The sequence below is a fragment of the Dermacentor albipictus genome, chromosome 2 (genome assembly GCF_038994185.2).
Source record: "Dermacentor albipictus isolate Rhodes 1998 colony chromosome 2, USDA_Dalb.pri_finalv2, whole genome shotgun sequence".
In the NCBI taxonomy this organism is placed as follows: Eukaryota; Metazoa; Arthropoda; class Arachnida; order Ixodida; family Ixodidae; genus Dermacentor; species Dermacentor albipictus.
In genome coordinates this window covers 62784621-62808572 of record NC_091822.1, presented here as the reverse complement: position 1 = coordinate 62808572, position 23952 = coordinate 62784621, and the positions used below count along the sequence as shown (strand labels likewise).

The 23952-nt window shown below is 45.9% G+C and overlaps 1 protein-coding gene across 1 annotated transcript; it reads left to right on the top strand.

Moving 5' to 3' along the window:
- Nucleotides 1-8509: 8509 nt before the first annotated feature.
- Nucleotides 8510-18775, top strand: LOC135909032 (endothelin-converting enzyme 1-like). Its single transcript, XM_065440890.2, has 3 exons — nt 8510-9415; nt 15128-16854; nt 17499-18775. The coding sequence occupies exons 1-3, from the start codon at nt 8561-8563 to the stop codon at nt 17893-17895; spliced, it is 2979 nt and encodes a 992-aa protein (XP_065296962.1). The 5' UTR covers nt 8510-8560; the 3' UTR covers nt 17896-18775.
- The last annotated feature ends 5177 nt before the right edge of the window (nt 18776-23952 follow it).

Genomic DNA, 23952 nt, shown 5'->3' with positions numbered 1-23952 from the left:
ATACCGTGGTTCTCCCACATGGAAATATAAAATACCGAGGCACCCGAGCGCGCGCACATACACACAACATATACACACACATATACACCACCATACACATGCACGCTTCAGACGTACGTGCGCACGCATAATATATATACATAGATATATCTCTCCTGGCTGCCTCTCAAACAACGGCGCTTTGAGACAGACTGCATACACTCCCCCTGCCATTGCTGTTCCAACGGCATCTGTAATGAATCGCTCTACGATTTAAATTTAGCGCTTCTTCAAATAAATGTGCCCCTTGCCGGGAAGGTGCGAAAATCTTTGCTCCGGTCCTGTGACTTCACCTCCCATCCCTGACTAAAACACTGCTTGAACGCGCCACTGATGCTAGAAAGAACTACCCGCTCGAAATAGTAGGTTGAAACATTTTGATGGTCGGCCGATATTTTGAAATATAAATTTTCTTATAATTTTCCCCATTAAGTTACACATGCTCATTGCGCGATCTTGCGAAGAGAATGTCCAGAATTCCTGGACATTGTTCGCGACTACGACGCTTGGAGCACTGAGGTTTTTAACGGGTTAATTGTGCGATATATTCCTCGTTCCTGCTTCTTTTCGGTTGCACATTTCTTTGGCAATTTTCAATAATTATTCAGTTTACGCGCCTTTCCATCGCCCCATTCTAAGGATATACGGGTATGTGCCGCAACAGCGGTACATAATCAGCACAATATTTCTTTTCAGGCCATGCGTCATTCAAGCTACGAGGAAGCCCGTGGCATTTGTGTGTTTCGCGTCCAAGCGTTGGCGTGGCGCCACCATGGAAACACACACTTCACTTTTCAAACAACTAGAACTATTCACACTTCGCCTTGCGTTTCTAAATTTAGACAGTAACTGAATATTATTGAAATGATAATCTAATATTAGTTAAGTGAACATTTTTGGTTATCAGTGGAGTTAAGGTTAGAATCCAGGCGGCACTAGCGTCGCCTGCGAGAACCGGCCCCATTGGTTCTTCGGGAATGTCACGAGATTTTTTCGAACTACACCAGAAGAAGAAGAAGCCGGGTAAGGGCATTTCGGATTGCACATCGAAACTTGCCAATGCCAATGATAAGGAAATCGCTTCAGCCATTTGCTCAATTCTAGAGGATTCCCGGAAGGAAGCTGAATTTGTCATCCCTTCGGCTAAAGGCACCGCTTGTCGTTGGTGGAATAATGAGTGTACGCGGGACTATAGAAAAAGAAAGGCCGCTTGGAAAACGCTTCTGCATAATCAGTGCCCGACCAATTGGAAAAATTATCAGTTTTATTCTGGTGTATTTAAGCGTACTGTTAATCGAGCCAAAGAGGAATACGATATTAGACATTACGATTATCTATCTAATTAAAAAAATAAGCGTGCTTTATTTTCATTCCTTCGAGCTAGAAAGGTGCTACCAACACCCTTAACATTAGATTCAATTGTTTTGACCCCGCAGGAACTGAGCGCCTCCCTAGAAGGGATTGCCGAAGGCTTAGAAAATCGATTTACGGCCAGGCTTCCGGCAATTCATTCTACATTAGGTCCTTGTGATGACTTTACTCCAATTTCCTTAGCTGAACTAAATGAGACTTCACTATGTTTACCGAATTCAGCCCCTGGCCCTGATGGCGTCACAAATGCAATGTTAAAAATACTGTTACAGGAATCGCCTAGCGTTCTTTTAGACCTGGTGAATTATTCAATTAAATATGCATGGATTCCGTTGCACTGGAAGCTTGCCAAGGTAATATTGATGCTTAAGAAACAAGAAGGAAGGTATGTATTAGAGAACATTAGGCCCATTGCGCTTACATCAAACGTAGTAAAATTCATTGAGAGGCTCCTTCACCGTCGCATCATGAAATTTGTTAATGATAATTCCCTTCTTAGTCCCTGTCAGATTGGTTTCAGGGCCGGCTGCTCCATCTGGCATGCCCACGTCGACTTAGAAAGCCGAATACAACCCGCTCGACGTCATAGGCAATACGCTGCCTTAGTGACGCTCGATATCGCTAAAGCATACGACACTGTGGAGCACACAATATTGATCAATCGGTTAACTTCCTGTGGTGTTCCTGGGTATATAGTAGCGTGGATTCGGTCATTCTTAGGTGAAAGAGAATTCTATTGCTACGCAAGCGGCGTTTCTTCTTCTAGACACAAACAAACGAGAGGCGTACCGCAAGGCTCAGTTCTTTCCCCGGTACTTTTTAATATTCTCATGAGCACATTACCTTGTCATCAAGAAATAACTACTTATGTTTATGCAGACGATATTGCGTTTTTTGCATCTGCAAACGACATCCACACGCTATACCAGCGGCTGCAAACTTACCTTTATGATCTGGAGAGGTGGTTAGATACTAGTCATTTCACCCTCAATCAGGGGCGTAGCCAGGGGGGGGGGGCTTATGGGGCTTCAGCCCCCCCCCCCCGAAATTTTTTCGTGCTGTGCATGCACCGCCGACCAAAGCAACCCCCGGCGCCGGAAATCATTCTGGATTTTGTCTAGAATGTATTTTTCACGCTCGAAAAGACATTTCACCGCGAACATTGCGAACTCAGGCTGTATTTCGCGGTAACGTCCATACATCTGGAGTCACATAATACAAGGAGCCCCCTCCGAGCACAAAGGGCGTTTTGATAGCGAGCGGGCTCGTCGCGGCATATTGCGGAGGCCGCGTAATCTATGGAGCGCATGGATGTCAATTCCGAAACTATATGGGTATAAATCTCATAAACTTTTGATGTGAAAGGTGCATTGACATTTCCAAAGTCGGGCTTTAAATTTTCAATTGCGGAACCTTGTGGGTTTAATGTTGTTATAAACATTTGGCACCAAATGTTCATTGATTTTTCTAAAATCTTAGATCGGAACATACAACGACACAAGCCAAATCAACACACTATCAGACAAGTTGACAAAGCACGCAGCGAAGTCCCATGAGACGAAACGTTGTGGCGGTTCCTCTTTGCCGTCATGTCATATAAAAAAATCAAAATTTTTTTTCACCTACGTCAAAACATCCATGTCAAGATACTAAAGCCAGCCAAGGTAACTATGTTCTTATTTATTTTTTCTACTTTGACTTTTATTTGCAAGGACACATTGAGCCTCTTCAATTTTTTTTTGTTCTCGCTACCCTGCCCGCGGGCTGCCAGAGCCAGCGAGAGCGCATGCCTTTTCCTGGTGTTGCCCGTACCACCGCGCGGCGCACTTCGGTGCGCGTTCGGTTTTCTCTGGCCGAGTGGATTTTCGCCTTCGAGAGTTTTGGACGCTTTGTGGCTAGCAGACTAGAAAAAAAAAAAACAATGGTCGCTCGCCGCTCACCGCCATCACTGTGGGGACTCGACGGATTGCAACGCGTTCGCCTGAGCACAACCTCTCCGGAATATTTTGTCTCGCCGGTGTAGGATACAGAGCAGCAAGCGTACGGTTCTTTGTGGGCCAAGCGTCTCACGTTTTCTTCGACATTCTTTCGGTAGCCGCATTAGGTGCCCAAAGTAGGCATTAGATTGTGGCCAACATGCTTTCCTTTGCGTTTGTTCATTTCGGTTGCCCCGCCTCTCAAAAGTAAGAAAAAATACATTGTTGCGACGCAGCAAATTTCTGCATGGTAAAAGTTCGATTTTGTTGCTTCTTTTACGGGAAGTAATGGGCCACGGGACGCTTGAGTTGCCGGATACTCTTATGATATTACTGCGATAGCGATTATATGGACACTCCAAGCGCATTTCTGCCATCGCCGTCGCCCGTGTGTTTCGTATAAAGTCCAAGGGTGATAACACCGTGACCGCGCGCCGCACGGTGTATGTGCGAGGAGAAAAGCGGGAGCAAGCGCGCCGCCTTCCGGCGCGCGCTATACATCGGGGGAAGTGGAAGGAGGGTGGGCGGGCCTTAGGGTTCTGTGATCTGTGAATCCGTGATTGCGCAACATGTTTATTTGCCTTGTTTGACACATTACAACAGTGGCTTTTTCTTAGGTGCGTAGATTTATTGGACACTTATATATATATTTAAATACCTTGTTGCGAGGTTTTTTGTATACGTGCATGAGCTTTGTTTCCAGTGACACTTCGTTGCCCTTTATCAAGCTGTATCTTCGCATTTGTATATTCCATTATATCTTTACATTTCTAATGTACGAGGAGGCTTCAAATGAAAGTGAGCCAACCCACACCATGCAATAATGGTTCGAATCATTATTTGCGAAGTATGCGCGTAGCACACAACCATCTACCATTTACAAAAGTGACATGCAGGTGTGAGGATAAATGTTCTTTAATACTCTCATATACTGGGTTGAACATGGCTGCGTGACGTAATGTACGCTCCAGAAGTTGAGCAGCGTGGTGTTGTGAGGTTTCTCACTGCTGAAGGTATTTCGTAAAAAGAAATTAGTTGCCGTAGGGCTGCCGTGTACGTTGAACATCGGATTTCATTGGCCACTGTGAAGCGTTGGAGCGAACGGTACAAAGAAGGACGTGAAAGTTGCAAAGATGATCCAAGACCGGGCCAAAGTCACCGTGCAATCACCCCCAATACAACTGCAAAGGTTGATGGGCTGATTAGACAAGAACGGAGGATAAGGATTGATGAACTGGCAGAGCGTGCGAACATCAACCACGCTTTTGGTCCCACCATAATTCATGAACATCTCGGGTATCGGTTCTTGTGTGCGCAATGGATGCCCAAGATGTTGAACCTCCGCCAGAAGACGGAGAATTTCGGCACTGCCTTGACTAATCTGATCTGGCATGACAATGAGGATGACGCCTTCTTGTCTGCAATAGTGATCGGGGACGAACCATTGTGCCACTACTACGAGCCTGAAACACGACGGCAAAGTTTACAGTGGAAACATTCGAATTCACCACCCCCAAAGAAAGCAAAGGCCGTCATTTCCGCCGGAAAGGTGTTGTTGACTTTTTTAGATCGTCAAGGGGCATTACTGATAGAATTCGCCGAATATTGTGAAACGCCGGATCGGTTGCGTGTCGCAATGAAGAACAAACGACGTGGAAAATTGACGAATGGGTCTTCTTGCTCCACGACAATGCCCGTCCCCACGTCGCTGATGTGGTGAAAACAAAACTGGCAAAGTTCAAGTGGGAAACGCTTCAACATCCGCCATACAGCTCAGACCTGTCGCCTTGCCACTTCCACATTTTGGGGCAACTGAAAAAACAGCTCAAGGGAACCTGATTCGTGTCGGACGATGACGTGCAAGAGTCAGTTGCATACTTTTTGAAGCAGCAACCCAATGAGTTTTATGAGACGGGAATCACGCGACTCGTTATTCAATAGGACAAATGTCTAATGGGTCATGCAGACTAATCTTAAATAAAGTAACCCGTTTGTCATATGTTCGCATTGGCTTACTTTCGTTTGACTGACCCTCGTATATCTTGAAAAACTTCTGCTTTTTATACGTGTTCTCTGTTGCGACTATAATTTCGGTGCAATTATTCACGATACACGACCGGTGACATCTGCTCCTGCGTAATATATTGGAGCAAAGGACAGCGTTATTGAGATATTTCATTGGCCGTTGCATATGTACAAGAATGTAAAAAAGGTTCTTGAATGACAAGGTTTCATTAAGATATTTGTCAACTTGTTCATTTCATGGCCTTTACATTTTTCATATCAGGGGCATGCACTGCTTTGCTGGTTTCGAACTGATATACTCGTAGTTCTAAAGCTCGTGGGATATTTTCTTTACTTATTAAATAGACAAACAAATATCTCAAAAATATATCAGCACCCTTGGCAATCACAATGCAGTATGTATTTGATCCATGAATTCATGTATTTGATCCCTCGACAAATTGTTTAAGAGGAAGCTCTAGCTCGGGCGCTGTTCCGATGCGGTCTATTCACATACATGTAAAGCGCAGAAACGCTTTTCTGAGATAACCTCTGGATCGCTTTTAATAAAATGTGTGGCATTTGAGAGAGCAAATTAAATTCTAGTGTCTGTTGGAAACTGAATTTCAATTTAGGGTCTGAATTTCGTTTAAAATATTATGAAAATTTTGAAATTTCGAAAAAATTGACGCACGACGTTTACATATTAATTGCTCTGCATCAAGAACAGATATTGCGGTTCTGTAAACGGCATCTGTTAAGACACTCAAAGCGGACAAATTTGATTTGTCAATTGGTATCTTAGTGAATTTGTTACGTTGTGTACAAGGATTCTGCAAAAACCGTATTTCCATAATATTAATTTTTTTAGAATAATGTATAACAAAAGAATTTTTTTCCGCTATAGATATACTATCAGATGCAATTCACAGAATTTTGATATCATTTTTCGTTATTAAGTTACAGTTTTAAACTTCATAGTTTGGCATTCTGAAAATTTGCGAGTTGTGCGAATTTTTAATAAGGAAGTGACTGCTTAAATAAATAATCCAGAACGAAAAATCACTAGAATTAACGTTTTTCTTATAATTGCAAGAAACCTCGTCAAATTTAATGCAGTGGTTGCCGAGAAAAACGAATTCTCCTTCTACATGTATTTAGATACGAACACACGAGCTAAAGCTTCCTCTTAAGGAGGAGGCCGAGCTGGAAAGTGAGCCCCCCCCGAACGAAATTTCTGGCTACGCCACTGCCCTCAATGCCAGCAAATGTGCTGTTCTCGTATTTCCGATAGGTGACATAGTGCACATTTCATTGTCTTGCCACCTTCAAGACATACCACAGGTGGAATCTGTTAAATACCTTGGAATTATTTATAATGCCTCTCTCAACTGGCGCTCACACATAGATCATTTGACTGGGAAAGGTACTCGTGCAATTGGCATATTGCGTAGGCTGAGCAGTCGTCGAATAGGATTGAGAAGAGATACACTCCTAATGATATATCGTATGTACGTTCGCCCTGTATTAGAATTTGGTTGCGTGCTCTTCTCTGGAGCTCCAGCCTACATGTCCCGTCCTCTAATCCTCTTAGAAAGAGAAGCATTACGTCTGTGTTTAGGTCTTCCTAAATTTGTTGCAAATTCTATTCTTTATCTAGAATCCCGTGTTCCGCCACTTCCGTGCAGGTTCCGGCTTTTGACGGTGCAGACGTTCTTAAGGATTTACGAATCACCACTGCGTCATCCCCAAATAATCTTTATTTCACAACCTGCGTTGTTTTTCGGTGTCATCTGGCCGCGACTACATAATCCGCAAATTATATTTGTGCAAAAATTACTTGACTCATTGGGCGTGCGCATATGCGATGTTCTTCCTATTACCGACAGAGCTGTTGCCACGGATATTCAATTTGATGACATCTTTCCTAATAATGCAAAATTCCTTCCACACCATATTCTAGACGGTATATTGCAAGATCATCTGAAAAACCTTCAAACAAACGTTGTAATTGCTACAGATGCTTCACAATGTGAAGAAAAGTCAGGTGTAGGAATTTTTTCCCCGATTCTCGATTGGACATTTTCTCTTCGGCTGCCAGATTTCATACCGATTTTTTTAGCCGAATTCATGGCCGTGGTGCTGGCATTACGCAAATTAGGACCATCAATTACGTCAGCCGTGATAGTCACTGATTCTTTATCACTGTGCTCATCCCTTACTGCTTCTAGTGATTCTCGCGTGATGAGGACATTTCAATCATTGGTACCTGCTTACTTGAGAAGCGTGCGTTTGATTTGGGTGCCTGGCCATAAAGGACTAATCATTAATGAAATTGCAGACTCTCTAGCCAAAGCATCGCTAAGTGGCCCGATTCTTCCTTGCTGCCCTTTGACTGCTTATGTTACTGCAGCTAGATTTCGCAGGAGTATCATTATACAGTCAGTATCAGGCTCCGCAATTACTAACTCTGTGGATTACGGACATCTCCTGCACCCTTGGAACAGAGATTTTTGCCGAACACGGAAAATTGAAGTGTCTATCACGAAGCTGCGCTGCCGTATACCTGCATTGAACTTCTACCTCCACAGGTCTGGTCTGGTCCCTTCACCATTATGCTCATTCTGTGGCGAAGCGGAGACAATCGACCATTTCTTGTTGTCTTGCAGACGGTTTTCTATTATAAGAAAACGACTACTCGAAATCCCGCTTCGCTCTATTGGTTTAACTTTATCAGTGCCTGTGATCCTGTCTTTTGGAGCCTCCATTGTTGGGTTCAGCAACAGAAATGTTTGCTTGGCGATCCAAAATTACCTCATTGAAACCAATCGATTTCCATGTTAGATTGATCGTTCTCCCTCCCAACAATAGCTTTTTTTTATTTCTTATCTTTTATTGATTATTATTGTTATTATTATTATTATCTTATACCCGGTTTTCATCTGATTATTTCCTTTTTTCTCCAAACACAAAACGTTTACTTTTAAACTCACACGCCCAAATTGTTAACTCCCTTGTTATCATTATTATTTTAGGCACCTAATTAAACCGCCCGATTCTTGGCCAATCCCCCACTGTGGGTATGTGCCACGGCCACTAAGGACAACAACAACAACAACAACAACACATCCTGGGCTCTGCGATTTGCGACCACAGCAAGCAAACAAGAGATGCTTCCGAGCTTTCAGCATCAAGACGATAAGAGCAAGAGGCGGCCTCGTGCTCGAACAAGCTCCGCGAGCTCCAATGGACGCGCATCTTCTCTGAGATCCATTTCCACTGGCAAGCTTGAAGGGACCCGGCACTTTCCGAGCAATCCCAATCAAAGAGCTCCCGCGGACGCCCCGTTGGATTCAGCTCTACTGAGAGGCGCGACCAGCGCCACCGGGTCGGTCGCTGAAATTCCCGCAAACGAACCTCCTAAAAGTAAGCGAAGACTGTCGTTTTACGACGCCGTCCAGCCCACTACACCCAACATCACCGCACCTCAGGAACAACAGGACGGTAGCACCGAACATGGCACGTGCAAATGGGGCATCGCCTCTACGACGGAAGCGCCTTTTTCAGTAGAACCAGTAACCACCGATGGGCGTCCAACAAAAGCTCGAGCAGTCGCCGAAGCGGAGGACAAGCCTCCTCCAAGAGAACGCCAAACCTCGCAGCCGACACAGGCACTAGAGTCTGTTGCCGGTGCTCGGTCGATCAAAGCCGCTGCGACATCTTCCACATCGAACAACGAAGCAGCCGAGACAACGCTGACGGCCGAAGTCCGCAGTGCAAAGCTACCGCCTGGTACGGTTAAGGCGAGGACACGCTCCGGCTCTACCGTCACTCTGGCGGTGCCCATCGACGCGGCCTCGAGAAGCGGACACTCAGTAAAGTCGTCGACGCAAGACTCGGGGTCCCAGCGCGAGCATTCGTTCTCGTCCTTCATTAGAGGTCTCAAGACGTTGAGCAGAGAACGCATTGCAGAGCAGCGGGCCAGGCGACGAGGAAGGAAGTCTTCGATCTGGGACTCGGAACACGTGAGCGAGCTGTTTCTTTTCCGCTTCCACGCTGTAGTGCGCAGGCTCAGCTTTCAGTGTGTGACCTCTGGCAATCGAAAAGGTGTCAGATATAGTCGTTGCAATGTGCGACATATCATGTGAGTCGCTGAGTTGCCAATCCTGGGCTGTATTTTTCAAAGCGAAGCTTTTTTTCTGCCTCTTCTCACGAATTTTCGGGCGCTGCTGCTGTGATCTCCTTGCCGCGCGTGCCGCTGGGTTTCTTGCAACGCTACCAGATGGCACTAGCCTCCGTGCATGAGCATCTTTGGTTATCAAGTACAATGAGTGGGAAAGAAACTTGGCTGGGCGTTACGTATTTGTGGACCGGAAAAAATTGCACAGAGAAGAATGAAGAGTTAGTGGAATGCATAGGCGCTGATATTAAGGGTTTCGGGAGTGGTGCTGAAATTGTCCTATTAGGTGACATGAATGCCCACATACAGGATTTAGATGGCTATAACGACAATAACGGGAAGTCAATGCTGGACCATTGTGAGCAAAATAACCTCGTGATTCAGAATACAGGGCCTAAGTGTGAAGGACAGATCACGTGGGAAGTGGGAAACCGGCAATCGACCATTGATAACTGTCTGATGACCGAAGGAATTCATGATAAGTTGAGAGAAATGGTCATCGATGAGGAAGGGTCTAACAGCATAGGGAGTGACCATAAACGCATCATATTTAAAATGGGATATGTAGTTGGGAAACAGAGCAAGGAGAGCAAGATGGCCAGTCCAAATTCGAACGCTGAACAAATAGCAAATATAGTCACTAGAGTTGAGGAAGAACTTGGCAAATGGCCAAGTAAAGAGTGGGAATATGGTGCGCTTATAAGTGTAATAAAGACAGAAATACGGAAAGAGAACCAACATGTTCGTTGGAAAGGAAAAAAGAAACCGAAAAGCTGGTGGAACAAGGAGATACGAGAAGCGATCGCCGAACGACAGAAAGCATCTCGAGAGCACACGCAGGCAAAGAAGGCGCAGTTGCCACAGCATGAAGTAACTAGTAAATGGGAAATATACCGGGAGAAAAAGTCAATGGATCAAATACTGGTGCAAGCAAAACTAAAAGGTGAAAGTGAACGTTCGTTGTCAGAAATACGTGAGAAACAGAAGGCCGCACCTAGAATATTTTGGAACCACATAAATTTATTAGGCAGGAAGTCAACAACAATACAACAACATATCCTAGACGAAGATGAAAACAGACTCGAAGGAGAAGCGGCAATAAATTACATCCGAAAAGCAACAGCCGAATCTTTCCAGGGCAATGACGAGGTTATACTTGTTGAAAAAAAGAGCATAAAATAGACCCGAGGAGAAAAGCAGCTGGTGCTAACAAATTTAAACTGGAAGAAAGCGGAAGAGAAAATTCCTAAGCGTACAGCCACAGGGCTAGACGAGGTTCCCATTAGGCTGATAAATGAACTAGGACCAAAAAGTAAGGAAGCTCTGGTGAAAGCAGTGGAAAGAACTTTAAAAGATAGACGAATACCAGAAAGTTGGCGACAAAGTAGAATGAATTTGATTTATAAAGGAAAGGGGGAGAAAGACAGAATTCACTCGTATAGACCATTGGCCATTACATCGGTAATATACACGCTAGCAATGCAGGCAATAAATTAAAGCTTCAAGCATGGACAGAGAATAATGGCATTTTGGGAGAGCTTCAGAATGGCTTCAGAATAGGTAGGCGTTTGGATGACAACTTGTTTGTTCTTACTCAGTGTATTGAAGTATCAAAAGCAGAAAGCAGACCGTTGTATGTGGCCTTTTTAGACACAACAGGAGCCTACGACAACGTGGACCGCAACATATTGTGGGATATCCTGGAAGGGTAAGGCTTAGGTAACGATTGTATACAGCTTTGGAGAGAAATTTACCTAGAAAATACCGTTTGCGTTGAATGGGAAGGGATGAGGAGCGAGGAGAAAGTTCATATCAACAAGGGACTGAGGCAGGGGTGCCCTTTATCCCCGCTGTTGTTTATGATGTTCATGGTGAGGATGGAGAGCGCGGCTAGAAGGAAGTAATATCGGGTTTAATCTCTCATACAAACACGCGGGTACACTAATAGAGCAGCAACTCCCAGGTTTATTTTATGCGGACGACATTGTGTTGCTAGCTAACAAGCAAAGTGATTTGCAACGTCTGGCTAATATCTGTGGACAGGAAGGCAACGATTTAGGTTTGAAGTTTAGTGTTAGAAAATCAGGTGTTATGGTATTCAATGAAAACAGTGAACAGACAGTGGAGATACAGGGCCAAGAAATATCACGGGTAACTGAATATAAATACCTTGGTATATGGATAAACGAAGGCAATGGATATATGGAAACACAGGAAAAAACCATAACAGTAAAGGGGAAGAGAAATGCAGCCATAATGAAGCACAGAGCGCTATGGGGATACAATAGGTACGAGGTCTAATACGAGGTCAATAGGTAATAGGTACGAGGTATGTGGAAAGGTGTAATGGTTCCAGGACTTACTTTTGGAAATGCGGTTGTTTGCTGTAAATCAGGGGTACAATCAGAACTCGACGGGAACCAAAGGTCAGTGGGTCGCTTCGCAATGGGCGCTCACGGGAAGACTACAAATGAAGCTGTGCAGGGTGATATGGGCTGGACTAGTTTTGAAGTGAGGGAAGCTCGCAGTAAAATTGAGTATTAAGAACGGCTGAGGAATATGGAAGAAAGTAAATGGACTGGAAGAGTGCTGAGGTATCTGTACAGGAAAAACATTGATTCACAGTGAAGAAAATAACTAGGAAGCTTACCAGCAAGTATGCGGCCTGTAGGGTGGACAACACAACAACAAAGGTCACGCGGAAAGTCAGAGAAGCTGAATTAATCTCATGGGCGGCGGCAATGGAAAAGAAACCTGCCATGAGTAACTACTTAAGAGGAAAAAACGAAATCAGGAAAGAAACCATTTATGATAACTCAAATGGAAGCTCATTGCTTTTCGAAGCGAAATCAGGATGCCTTAGAAAACGCATCTATAAAGCGAGATATAAGAAGGAAGAAGAAGCATGTGCTTGCTGTGGTAAAGCTAGGGAAACTACGGAGCATGTTTTATTAGAATGCGAAGACGTCTACCCAGCGGTCGATTTAGGCACCACTGGCCTCCTTGAAGCCCTTGGGTTCAGAGGGAGCAGTGGTAAAGCAAACATGTCCGCAATAGACATTAGTAAGAGGCGTCTGGAGGATTAGTGGAAGAAAAGTAGGGAAACGACAAAAGACGGAGACGTACAAAAGCACAGTTCGCAATAGGGTATCAGAAAATTTGGGCGTGGTAGTTCATAGTGTTTTTTGTGTGTCTTTTTTCATTGTTTAACCTAGGTAGAATATTAAGCAGTATAGTAGCAAGAGCTTGGTGGCGCAACCCACCGCCCCTTTCCAAAGGGGACGCTCATAACATCCATCAATCTATCCAGCCTAGGGAGCCTACATGCGAGCTCTGTTTCAGGGCGGTGACAGCCTTTGTAAAGGTGCTTACCGCCACCAGCTAGATTAGGGGGTTAAACTTACCGACAAGTTATAAGATGTGGGACGCAAAATCGCGAAAAAGAAGCCCAACGGAGGACGTTTCCTGCAAACTTTGGGGACGTGAATGAATTGACTTTTACAGTGAAGCTGTTTAGGGCTACTTTCCCCACTACCGTGTCCCCGCGTAGAAAAGAAAAGAGCCCCACAATAGTGCAATGCCGGGCCGACCCGCGGCGGAGGTGCGCACACGTTAATAATCAACGAAGTATGTCGGTATTGCTACAGCTCCCTACATCACCCGATGCCTTGTCTCGCCGTCACGTTCATTTTTTTTCTTTGTAAAGCCAAGATTTCTTTCCCTGTTCTCGCGGTTTTCCGGGCGTTCCTGTGATGGTCTTGCCGTCTTCTGCTGGGTTTCTTGCAACACTATGAGATGGCGCTCGCCTCCGCCGATCCCGACTGGCACAGCTGTGACAGTGTTGAACAGCTTGTGCGTATGGCACCTGCTGTACTTGCTTTTCTGTATGACAGAAATACAGGCGCTGAGCAGTGGAGGTCGCGTGCTGTGCTCTTATAGTGTAAACATTACGATCGTCCATAACCTGAAGAGAACCCTCTGAGCTGGCGTCTTAAGCGTCTCAACAGCATACTCGCCAGGAATGCAGAAGGAGCAGGTAAACACGCGCCAGCAAAATGGCTGCAAAGCATGGACTCAGTGTCGAGGACACCCAGGCCCGAAAGAATGGTCGCGCGTATCAGGAGCGTCTTCGCTACGCAGCGAAACGCGGTGCAGACGCAGAATCTATGTATACAATGCATACATGCAATTGTATTATTTTAACTACGCGCAGCTCTATAATACCATTTAACACTTCTGCCACGATGCGATGTGCCGCGTGAAGCATTGATAATGATCAGGCCTCTCATGCACGTGTTTGCGTATCAAGCAAACACGTCTCCCTTTGTATTTTGTGGAAAACGCAGACAAACAGCAGCGCCGAACGCAGGGTGACGTGCGACATCAACTCCCCACTCCGGTATTGGTCTAAACACTGAAGAACTTACGCACTCGCCGCCAACATCACCGCTAATTATCGTTAATCAAAGCAATGCCGTGTAATGCCCTCGGGCCCTGAGGGTAAATAAATAAATAAATAAATAAATAAATCAGTAAGCCGCATACAAAGCCTTGCTTATACCGATTAACACAGTCCACGGGATCCGTCGATGTTTATTCTTTGAGGCACCTATGTACCGAAGGACCACTGAAAATGTTTTCGAGCACTGAAATCGCTAGACAGCCTAATTTTATTCGGACTTGGCTCCACACTGTGGAACTTCAGCGGTCGGTGTCATAATTGGGAGGACTAGTATACCGACTGCTCCTTTCAGTTGGAGGGCAGCGGGGCTCGCAGTAACAAAATGTGTTTTTTTTCTCAATCCGGTGCCTCATAAATACCTCCGATCGAGGATGGTTGTGTGAAAAGCACCACAGCGCGTGCGACGCACTACCTGGCAGTGCACGAAGTTGGGAGTGCATAATCAAGCATGTCGTGCATGTGGTGCATGTCGTGCACCTCAATCTTGACCCCAGTCTCCATTATGCCACCGCGAACAGCACAGCTACTGCTGGTTTGCTGACGCGACAGTTGAGTCGAGCAAACAATGGCTGCAAGCATACGACAAGGAGAGGCTCAGCGCTATGGTTGCGTTCGCTGGCTCGTTCCAGAAATCGCTGTCAAGATACCGCTGCCGCGTGCAAGCACTGTAATTCTGGCCTATACATCCTTGCACGACAAGCCTCTTCACCATAGCGGCACGCAATTCTGTCACAGGGGAGACGAATAGCGAGCTATAAATACCAAGTAGTGTCAACGCATAAGCCCGGTTTTCATGGGTAACCTCGCCAGCGTATTTTATTATATAACACATGCTATGGTTCCTTAGTAAAAGCACGCAAATCTACATAATGAAAACTGAGAACGCCCTCTGGCCTGCGTCATTATCAATGTTTCTCGGATTTCCTTCATGCCCTAACGGCCGGTGTAGGAATATTCACGTAAAGAAAGCAAACAATAAATTGAAAAGCGCATGTGCCTTCTTTCTGGTAACATACACGCGCCCTCAGTTTTTCTCAGCACGTAATTTTGGTATCAGGATTGAGTGAGATATTTCTTCCGTGCTTGATTTTACAGGGGCAGCGCGGTTCAAGGATAGTGGTCAGAGTAGCAGGGATCACCATCACAAAGCAGCAAATCCTCCTCATGGCCATCTTAATTTTCATAGTGACAACCGTGACAACCGCCATCGTCATCCTGTACAGACGAGAGCAAGAAACTGCTCCGACAAAGCCGTACTGCAAGACCAAAGATTGCCTCGATCACGCCTGGCGCCTTTCCGATAAACTAAATAGCAGCCTCGATCCCTGCCAAAACTTCGGGGCTTACGTCTGTTCCGCTTGGTCCCCACCAAAGGGCTACCTTGAGCACTCTAACTCAGCAATGGATGACGTACGGAAATCTTGGTTCCCACTATTGGAAAATATTCTTAGAGAAGGCGCCAAGATAATTCGGGTTGGCCACAAGCCTCTACTCATGTACGCCACATGCATGGGCGACAGTAAACAGTACGGCTCGAACGTGGATATCTTCTGGAAGTTCCTAAAGGAGTGCAGACTTTCGTGGCCGGAAGAGCCAGAGTCAAGTGACACCAGCGCCCTCGATGTACTGATAACGCTCGCGTTCAAGTGGCAGGTTTTACTTTTCTTTCAATTGAGACTACTGCGCTTGAGACCCGCACAGAATTGGCGTTTGACTTTAGATCCAGGCCCACTTATACCGCTAATGTACCAGCATCATCTCACGATCAAAAATACCGGCGGATACGCCAAGTACTGGGCAGCGTTCTTCTACAACCTCAAGGCAAGCTATGACAAGGACGCGACGATAAACCAGACGCTCATACAGACAACGATGATGTTGGAAGGGGACGTCTTTAGAAGACTCCTATTCGCCATGCGTCCACTTGTAGTCCAACAACTACTGGTGCCAATCGCCAAGATTAGATTCTACACTCCGCATCTGGACTCGAAGCAGTGGCTACGGGCATTGAAGCAGTTGGAGCTTCAGCCTGAGATAGAATCCAACGACCAGGTTCTCATAGCCGACAAAAACTTCTTCCAGACCATGGCGGCCGTGATGGCCTCGTACACGGACACCCAGCTGCTGTCCCTTATTGCGTGGTCTTGCGTGCAGCTCCTGGCACCGGCAGTGGATTTGCAGCTGCTGAAGTACCGGTACGACCAAGGCATCATACTTTACCGGCCATACTTCTGCGAACGTTTTGTCGAGACCGCCTACCGACTCCTCGTGGTTGCTCTGACCTCTGTGTCGCGTTTCTCAAGACAGGAACGCACCGTCATCTCTGCAAACTTCGACCACCTGGTTGCAATCGCCAGCGCTTTGGTCAACGCCACAGACTGGCTGGATGCTGAGAACCGACAACTTGCCTCTATGAAGCTGGCTTCGACGCGCATGCAGCTGTGGCCCCCAGAGCATTTCCTGAAGAACGAGGCACTCGACCGCATGTACGCGGCTTTTCCCAGCGCCGAATTGCCGTTTGCAGAATATTGGATGCAATCGAGTCGGTCTGCCGCTGATACGTACCATGCGAGTGCCAATATCGACGTCTTGAGCTACGCGGTGAACTACGAACTGCCGTACCTCTTATACGATGCAGCGAGTGGCGCAGTGAAGGTAGCTGTGGGTGCCATTACTCCGCCCCTGTACTACTCTGAAGGGACCAAAGCTATGTTCTACGGAGGACTCGGATTCTCCATGGCGGTGAATCTCGTCGCATCCATGGACAAACAGGGACTGCGGTGGCATCCAAACGGCATTTTCGGCGACTCCTTTTTGTCCCAGTAAGGTTCTTTAGCCTAGTTTTGCGAATGTGATGATTTTCGCTTTTACATGGCAGGTTATTCCAGAACAACACAGACAGACTACTTTCCTAATATGATAGACATAATCAGCCCATTATTTTTGCTACTTTGCCAGGTTACAGCATAAGGTGACGCGCCATCGATGGCCATGAAACGGTTGTTTGAACTAAGCTAGCCTTGGTAGGTAATTCTGCGAAGAAATTTCTAGAATGAGTAAGGACATATTTTTGCCTGTAATAATAGACGGATGTTCGCGTATATTGATAATCGAAGTGGAAGAGGTAGTTTCTGAACTGATATATGACTGAATAACTTTATATCGCGATATGCTCTCAAGTACGCACGACTGCATTTTGAAATATTTGGGAAATGTTTACAGAGTGAAGCCACCTAAACATTATACGAACTTCACATTGTAGAAGTTAGCTGAAAGCGCATCGCTGCGTCCACAATATTCAAAACTGCAAGTTTTCTACCAGAATTTTTTCCGCCAGACGGATACGAAAATGCTTACTTAATAATGACAATGGCAATCTAAATTGTCCTATCTTACATAGTGCGCTACGAACGCCGCACCTCCGTGTTGTTGTAACTATCAAAGATTACCGTACTCTTCTTTACAGCGCTGCTTTTCGAGCGTTCCAAGACCGGGACGGCTGCCTGGCGACTGCAGAGGAGGCTGCCGTCGTTGACTACCCCACCTATCAGACCCGACCAGGCTCCAGGACCAGCATCTTCCCCGAGATTCCCGCGCTCGAAGTGGCCTACGCAGCGTACAGGCGTTCCATCAGCGAAAGCCACGACGACAGTCCGCAGGGTATTTCCCGGAATCTCTCAGGCGATCAGGTTTTCTCCATGACTATGTGCTACATGACGTGCAGCCTTCCCGGAGGCGTGGGTCCGCACACGTTTGACTGCAGTAAGGCTGTGAGCAATTCGGATGCATTCGCGCAGGCTTTTCAATGCCCGTACGGATCAAAAATGAATCCCAAGAAGAAGTGCACATTCTTCACCCGATAAGTGGGGGCTGGAAAGGACCCAAATCACGCGCGATGTTTACCACGCCAGAAGTCTGAACATACCACATATGTTTATCAGTGTCAGACAATATACCTCTTCTGTGGACCTTGCAATGCCTTAAAATGTGCTCGCCCTCTTTTGCAAAGCGATGGCGCTCTTTGCATGAGGGCGTCAGCAGTGCAACTGGCACTTCGTCTACGTTCCTTGTTCTGGCGTACGACGCACTCTAAAATACTGACGCGTTTTGTTTCGACGTTTCATGGCGGGCGCGCGATACAAGACGCCCCTTTTGTAAGTTTTTCGCGTTTTTTTTGTTTTTGCTTTTTTCTTATTGCCCCTTCTTCAGCTCTCTGACTTATTTTGTATTTAAAAATTTTACTTTGAGTCAGCAACAATGTGCCCATCTTTGTGTCTCAGGCGTCGAAAAACATTCACGTCACATACCGCGTTTGCGGGCTGTGTGCACTTTTGTTTAATTTTTGTTTGCGAAGCCGTATTCATGAACGTGTTTTCGAAGACAATGTCCAATGTATTTCTTGGCTGTGCTTAAATGGAAAGTTTTTTATTTCATCAAGATTTTCTTTGTAACTCGCGGCTGCCTAACGTGTTTTCTATGCCCGTCTGCCCTGCACCATTGAATATTCTGCAGTTGGCTAAAGGGCACCTGGTGCACACTTAGAGAAGGCTTGAAAGAAGCTAATATATGACAGGTTTGAACTGCTTCCCGAGCCGAATTATTCGTATCATTTCTCTAGTAACTGCCACACACAGAATTCAGTGAATAAAACCTTATTTTTGGCGAATTCTCTGGCAGCTCGACTGCGGTTCTCGCAGCGCTCGTTAACGGTTCTCGAGACGAATGAAAACCAACTGCACAAAAAGCGCGGCGTTCTGTCGTCGTACCAACTTATCCAATGTATTAAACGTTCGATTGTTAGCACGTTGCACATTTATGTAGAGTTCGTGCCCGAGTGATGAATAAATTTCAAAGCTGAGGATTATTTCTTACATTCATGCCAGTTACTGCCCGTGTTGATGGACAGCATGTTGGAAAGTGAGTGAAACCAAGTGAAAACCGCACCGTTTACAGCACGTTATATTTGTTAATGTGATAAGCTTTCTTTCCCTACTTTGGTCGTGTTAGCCTATCTATCTATCTATCTATCTATCTATCTATCTATCTATCTATCTATCTATCTATCTATCTATCTATCTATCTATCTATCTATCTATCTATCTATCTATCTATCTATCTATCTATCTATCTATCTATCTATCTATCTATCTATCTATCTATCTATCTATCTATCCTCTTTCGTCGACCCAGTGCCCTATGTTGCCTACCTGCTTGAACCCCTAGGTAAATGCTGGTGGTTTATGCCATCGTGGTCGGTCCATCGTCTTATATCAAGCTTAGTGGCCTGACTCTTCTCATACCGTCGTCGTCACACCTTCTGCGCCGAGTTATCGCGTTTAACATTGAAGTGGATTTTGATGCCGGGTGAAGGCCCAATTGAAAAGCACAACGTTTGGTGCACCTTATTCTATTTATCATTGCGATTAGCTTTCTTTGCCTGCTTCAGTCGTTTTGAGCCTATCTATATATCTATCTATCTCTGTCGTTATCGGTTTATCGTCGTCATTCCACATTCAAGTGTGTGCTCGTGGTTGTGATGTCGTCGAGGTCGTTACATTGCGGTCAGTCCTGCTTTGTCAGCCGGCCCCTGTCATGCCGTCATTTTCACGATATCGTCGTCATACAGTCGGCGTGCATTCGCTGTCACAGTGCCGCCGTGATGCCGTAAACTTCGTTCCACTGTCGTCATTGCAGTTTAGTCATCTAACTCTCATCATGCAGGCGTCATGATGTCGTCGTCACGTGGTCGCTTTGCCATCGTAATCGCTTCCGTAAAGTCCTCCCATTGTCATCATGCCGTACTCGTCATAACGCCTCCATCATTCCACTGACGTCGATCTATCTCTCTCATTCTAGTGCAGTCACACTGTCGTGAATCAATCGCGATTACGCCGCCATTGCCACGTAGTCATCTTCAGACAGTCACTCAGGCATCCCTCCTAAGGCAGTCGCTATCCCGCGTCCGTTAGCAGATCGTCGTCACGTCATCATCGTGGCGTCTACGTCGTCATACAGGTTTCATACAGTTTGTTGTTGCGCCGTCATCAGCATAGGCCCGTCGTCATCCCGTTGTATTCACACCTTTCTCATCTCATCGTCGTCAGTGCGCCGTTGTTATACAGTCGTTATCGTATCACCACGTTAAATCTAATTTTGACATCCCAGTTTGGTCATGTCGTCGTTATTAGCCATCGTCGTCACACAGTCATCGTCACGCAGCCTTTTACCATCGTCATGGTTTCAGCAACTACATTTACTATGGTCATGCCGTAGTAGTCAAATCGCCTTCGTCGATCCATCGGCGTCATTTCTTCCTTGTTTCATTTCTTCCGAAGAAATATACGGGGTGTGCTTTTTTTTCTTTTTTGTGGCTATTGGCTCTCTATCGAAGCGAAGAAACCGGGCCGAGAGCTGTGTCGGTGACGTGGAAACCCGAAGACGAGCGGCGCTGGCGGCTGACCGCGATGTCACCTCGGGCATATGCTCTCGGCCTGTCGAAGCAGTCCTAACTGACAGTCACTATGAGTGCGTGACGTCGAGGGAATTATTATGCCCGCACAGCAAATTTGAGGGATCAGGAAACTGGTGGGGACGAGCGTGTGTACGTGTGGTCGTGTTAATTCTGATTTATTTAGTTTTGATTTATTTGTACACTGCGTCTTTTCGAGACCATGTCAGGACGCTTAAACTCTGGCGCCTATTGGATCACGTCGGCTTGCCTGATTGTTCTGCGTAGTCGATTAATGAAGAGGCCTGTTTCTCTCAGCGGTCCGCGTGTCCTTTGGATGCCTCACAAAGCAAATTAAGGAGAAGATCCCAGTCTTTTCAGGGTGAGCAAGGATACAGCAGCCATCGGTTCCACCTCACCATAGGAAACCATGCCAGTCAAGCAGGCCGCCGACCGCGGTATGACCTCGATTTGTATGTAAATACACATTTCAGAAAATGTTATAAGGACGTCATGGAGCTTTCGGTTATTCGATGGTGTTTTGAACAGGAGGGCGAAAGGCTTTCCGGACGGTTGTACGGAACACGTTGTCCCGGAGTGTTTGAAGTCCGAGCTTTTAAAGCAGTGTCATTTCGACACTATGGCGGGCAACCAAGACGTCACGCGCACATTGGGGACAGTTCGGGGCCGTTGTCGTTGGCCAAAGATGTTCTCGCATGATAAAAAGCGCTTGCTCTCCTGCTCTGACTGCCACAATCGAGAGCTTGTAATTGGAAAGCTAGCCAGTGTCACACGCTTTGTGGCATTCTAGATTGAGCCCATACCAGGGGGGGGGGGGGGGCACACTCCGTATAAATCCCATTGGCCGTCTTCGAGCAGACGCTCTTTCGACGCTAGCGCCAAGGTCCCCTTCAGTTACGGCCCTAACCAATGGGCGACGCAGTAAGCAAAATGGCGGCGCACATGATTGTTTACGTTGTCATGGCAACAGCAACAGCAGCCGCGCGGCACCTGCTCTCCTAAACGTTCTTCTTTCCTTTTTGTTTTTATTATGCCGACCCGCTCCTTTCCCTTTCCCCCATGCCGCGCGCGCCGCTCACTGTTTTTTTTTCTTTTTACCCGTAAGCGGCGCGTTTTTTCTTCTTTTTTATAGCCCGCTTGTTTTACCGTTTTACCGTTTTTACCGTGCGCCACGCGTCTGCTCGCAAGCAATGCGCGCGCTACGACGCGCATTGGCATTGCTTGCGAGGTGGCGCGTGGTGCGCCGTGGGCTATGCGTTGGCACGCACGCAGTCTTGCCCATACTTATATTATACCAGCATGTGCTGGGAAATAAAAAAAATTCTACTTCCAACACAACAGATGTTTAGTCTCGCTTTATTGACTTCCTTTCCGAAAAGAGATTTTTCTTACAACGTGGTAATACACGCTCAAAAAATGAGCAAAAGTGAGAGGTGCATGACATACACCAGAGTACTAAAGACAAAAGTTCACAGATGGTGAAATAACAAAAGAAAGTGCTAGAAAACGCGAAGGCCATTTCATGTACACACATATAAAAACAAGATTTTTATATAACGTCTTCAAGACCTAAATGTAGACGAGCTCCTGATATGTGCACCAAGATATTGCACAAAATTAGACGGCGTGTATGACATAGTCATGACAACTATAAAACGGGAAAACTCACTGGTAATGGTAAAAACAATGACACGCAAAATACCTAAAAGATAGAATAAAATGCTAACATTGTTTGACTGAGAGCCATACCAAAAGAAAGCTTACTTATAAATCTGCACGAAAGTATATGAAATGCTTGACATGTTCATTACTGCTGAACAAATGGAAAAAACATGGCAGAAAAAAATAACATTGTACTAAAAACTGAAACACACATTATCACATTATTTTGCACTTGGCCACAACTTGTGTAACGGTGCCAAGGGGAACAGGAGGTAGTCGGCTTTTGCAGCAGCACATAGAAAAATTCGCAGAAAGGCTTATTCCTCAATCAATATAAAGATTTTTTATTTTTGAAACTTTTTTCATGCCCCATCGTCCCTGAAGTTAACGCTTTACAAAACCTTGGTACTTTCGAAATTAGAGTACGCATGCGCCATATGGGATCCTACTCAGACTACACTCATTCAAACTGTTGAAGCCATCCAGAATCGCGGCGCACGTATCATCTTCTCGAATTATTCACGTCATTCCAGTGTCACATCAATGAAGAAAACCCCAAACTTGCCTGACCTTTCGTTGCGTCGAAAGTCATCTCGCCTTAGCCTTTTTCATAAAATATATTATAATAACAACGAGATGAAGGACGTTTTGTTTCATCCACCTCATATCTTCAAGGACTGATCATCGCTTCAAGGTGGGGCTACCTTCGTGTCGCACAAAATTGTGTAATGACTATTTTGTTCCTAGAACAAGTGTCGCACGGAACCACCTTCCCTCCATAAACGCAAGCATAGCTGATGACCACAAGTTCAAGATCGCTTTACAAGTGGTCTTGTAATATTTTTGTTTGTTTGCTGCACGCCTTGCCATTTCTTCTCCACTCCTTTCTATAGTGTCTTTGGGCCCTAAAAGTATTTTAAATAAAAAAAATATAAAAAATAGATGCTGTTCTAAGTTGGGCTCCTGAGCGCGCGATGAGTTGCTTTACCGCTTAGCGTTTGAAAAAAATTGCGAAAGTATGCGCAACTGCGCTCCCTTCGGAAGCATCTACCACAACACTAGAGTTTGAGACCGAATAGGGCTGGCTCGGAGTAGCCGAGATTGCAAAGAGCCACCCGGCCGTGCCTGTGGGGCGTGTTTTGAAGAAGAAGTAAACTTTCAGGGCTAATAGGATTTATGCCTTGCGGTAGCGTGAAAGATGAACAAGAAAACCGAGGCGAGTAGCGCATTACAGTCTGTCAAACGCGAAAAAAGAAACGGTCAACCAAGTGTCCACGCAAAGGAACAGAAGGACGACGTAATTTCGTGTGACACAGGTTATACGAAATAAAGACAAAATGTGTCAATAGCGAGTACGAAAAAATTCAGCTACAATTGCGATACTCCCTAACGCTAAATTTGAGCGGTGCTCTATACGTGCTTTCATTCCGCGATATACTGGTTGGCGCGGACTATATGTCTCCTGCGGCACGTTGCAAATGGAGCGAAATGTGGCGCGACTGCCTCACTAATCGCAGAATTGCGAGAGGCAGCGTCTGGGTGACGCGAGGGCGCGATTGACAGCAGCCGCCGCACACAGACCTCCCAGAAGACGCCTGCTAATCTCGTGCCATCTTGTAGTGATCATCGGCGCAGAGCACACCTTATGCGGCACTACGCTTTTTTTCTCTCACTTTCGCCATACTCTTCTCCTCCGCTATTCGTCTTAAAGTTCCGCTGCACCCGCCTTCTCCGCTTTCCTCCTCGCGCTCTATTCGCTTTCGCCATCTTTTATCCGCCGCTGCATTCG

Bases quoted from the DNA above. Each gene is read 5' to 3' on its own strand.
- LOC135909032 (XM_065440890.2), top strand. From the start codon at position 8,561: ATGCTTCCGAGCTTTCAGCATCAAGACGATAAGAGCAAGAGGCGGCCT. The intron at 9,416-15,127 runs GTGAGCGAGCTG...TTGATTTTACAG, and splicing joins CGATCTGGGACTCGGAACAC to GGGCAGCGCGGTTCAAGGAT. The intron at 16,855-17,498 runs GTAAGGTTCTTT...TCTTCTTTACAG, and splicing joins GGCGACTCCTTTTTGTCCCA to CGCTGCTTTTCGAGCGTTCC.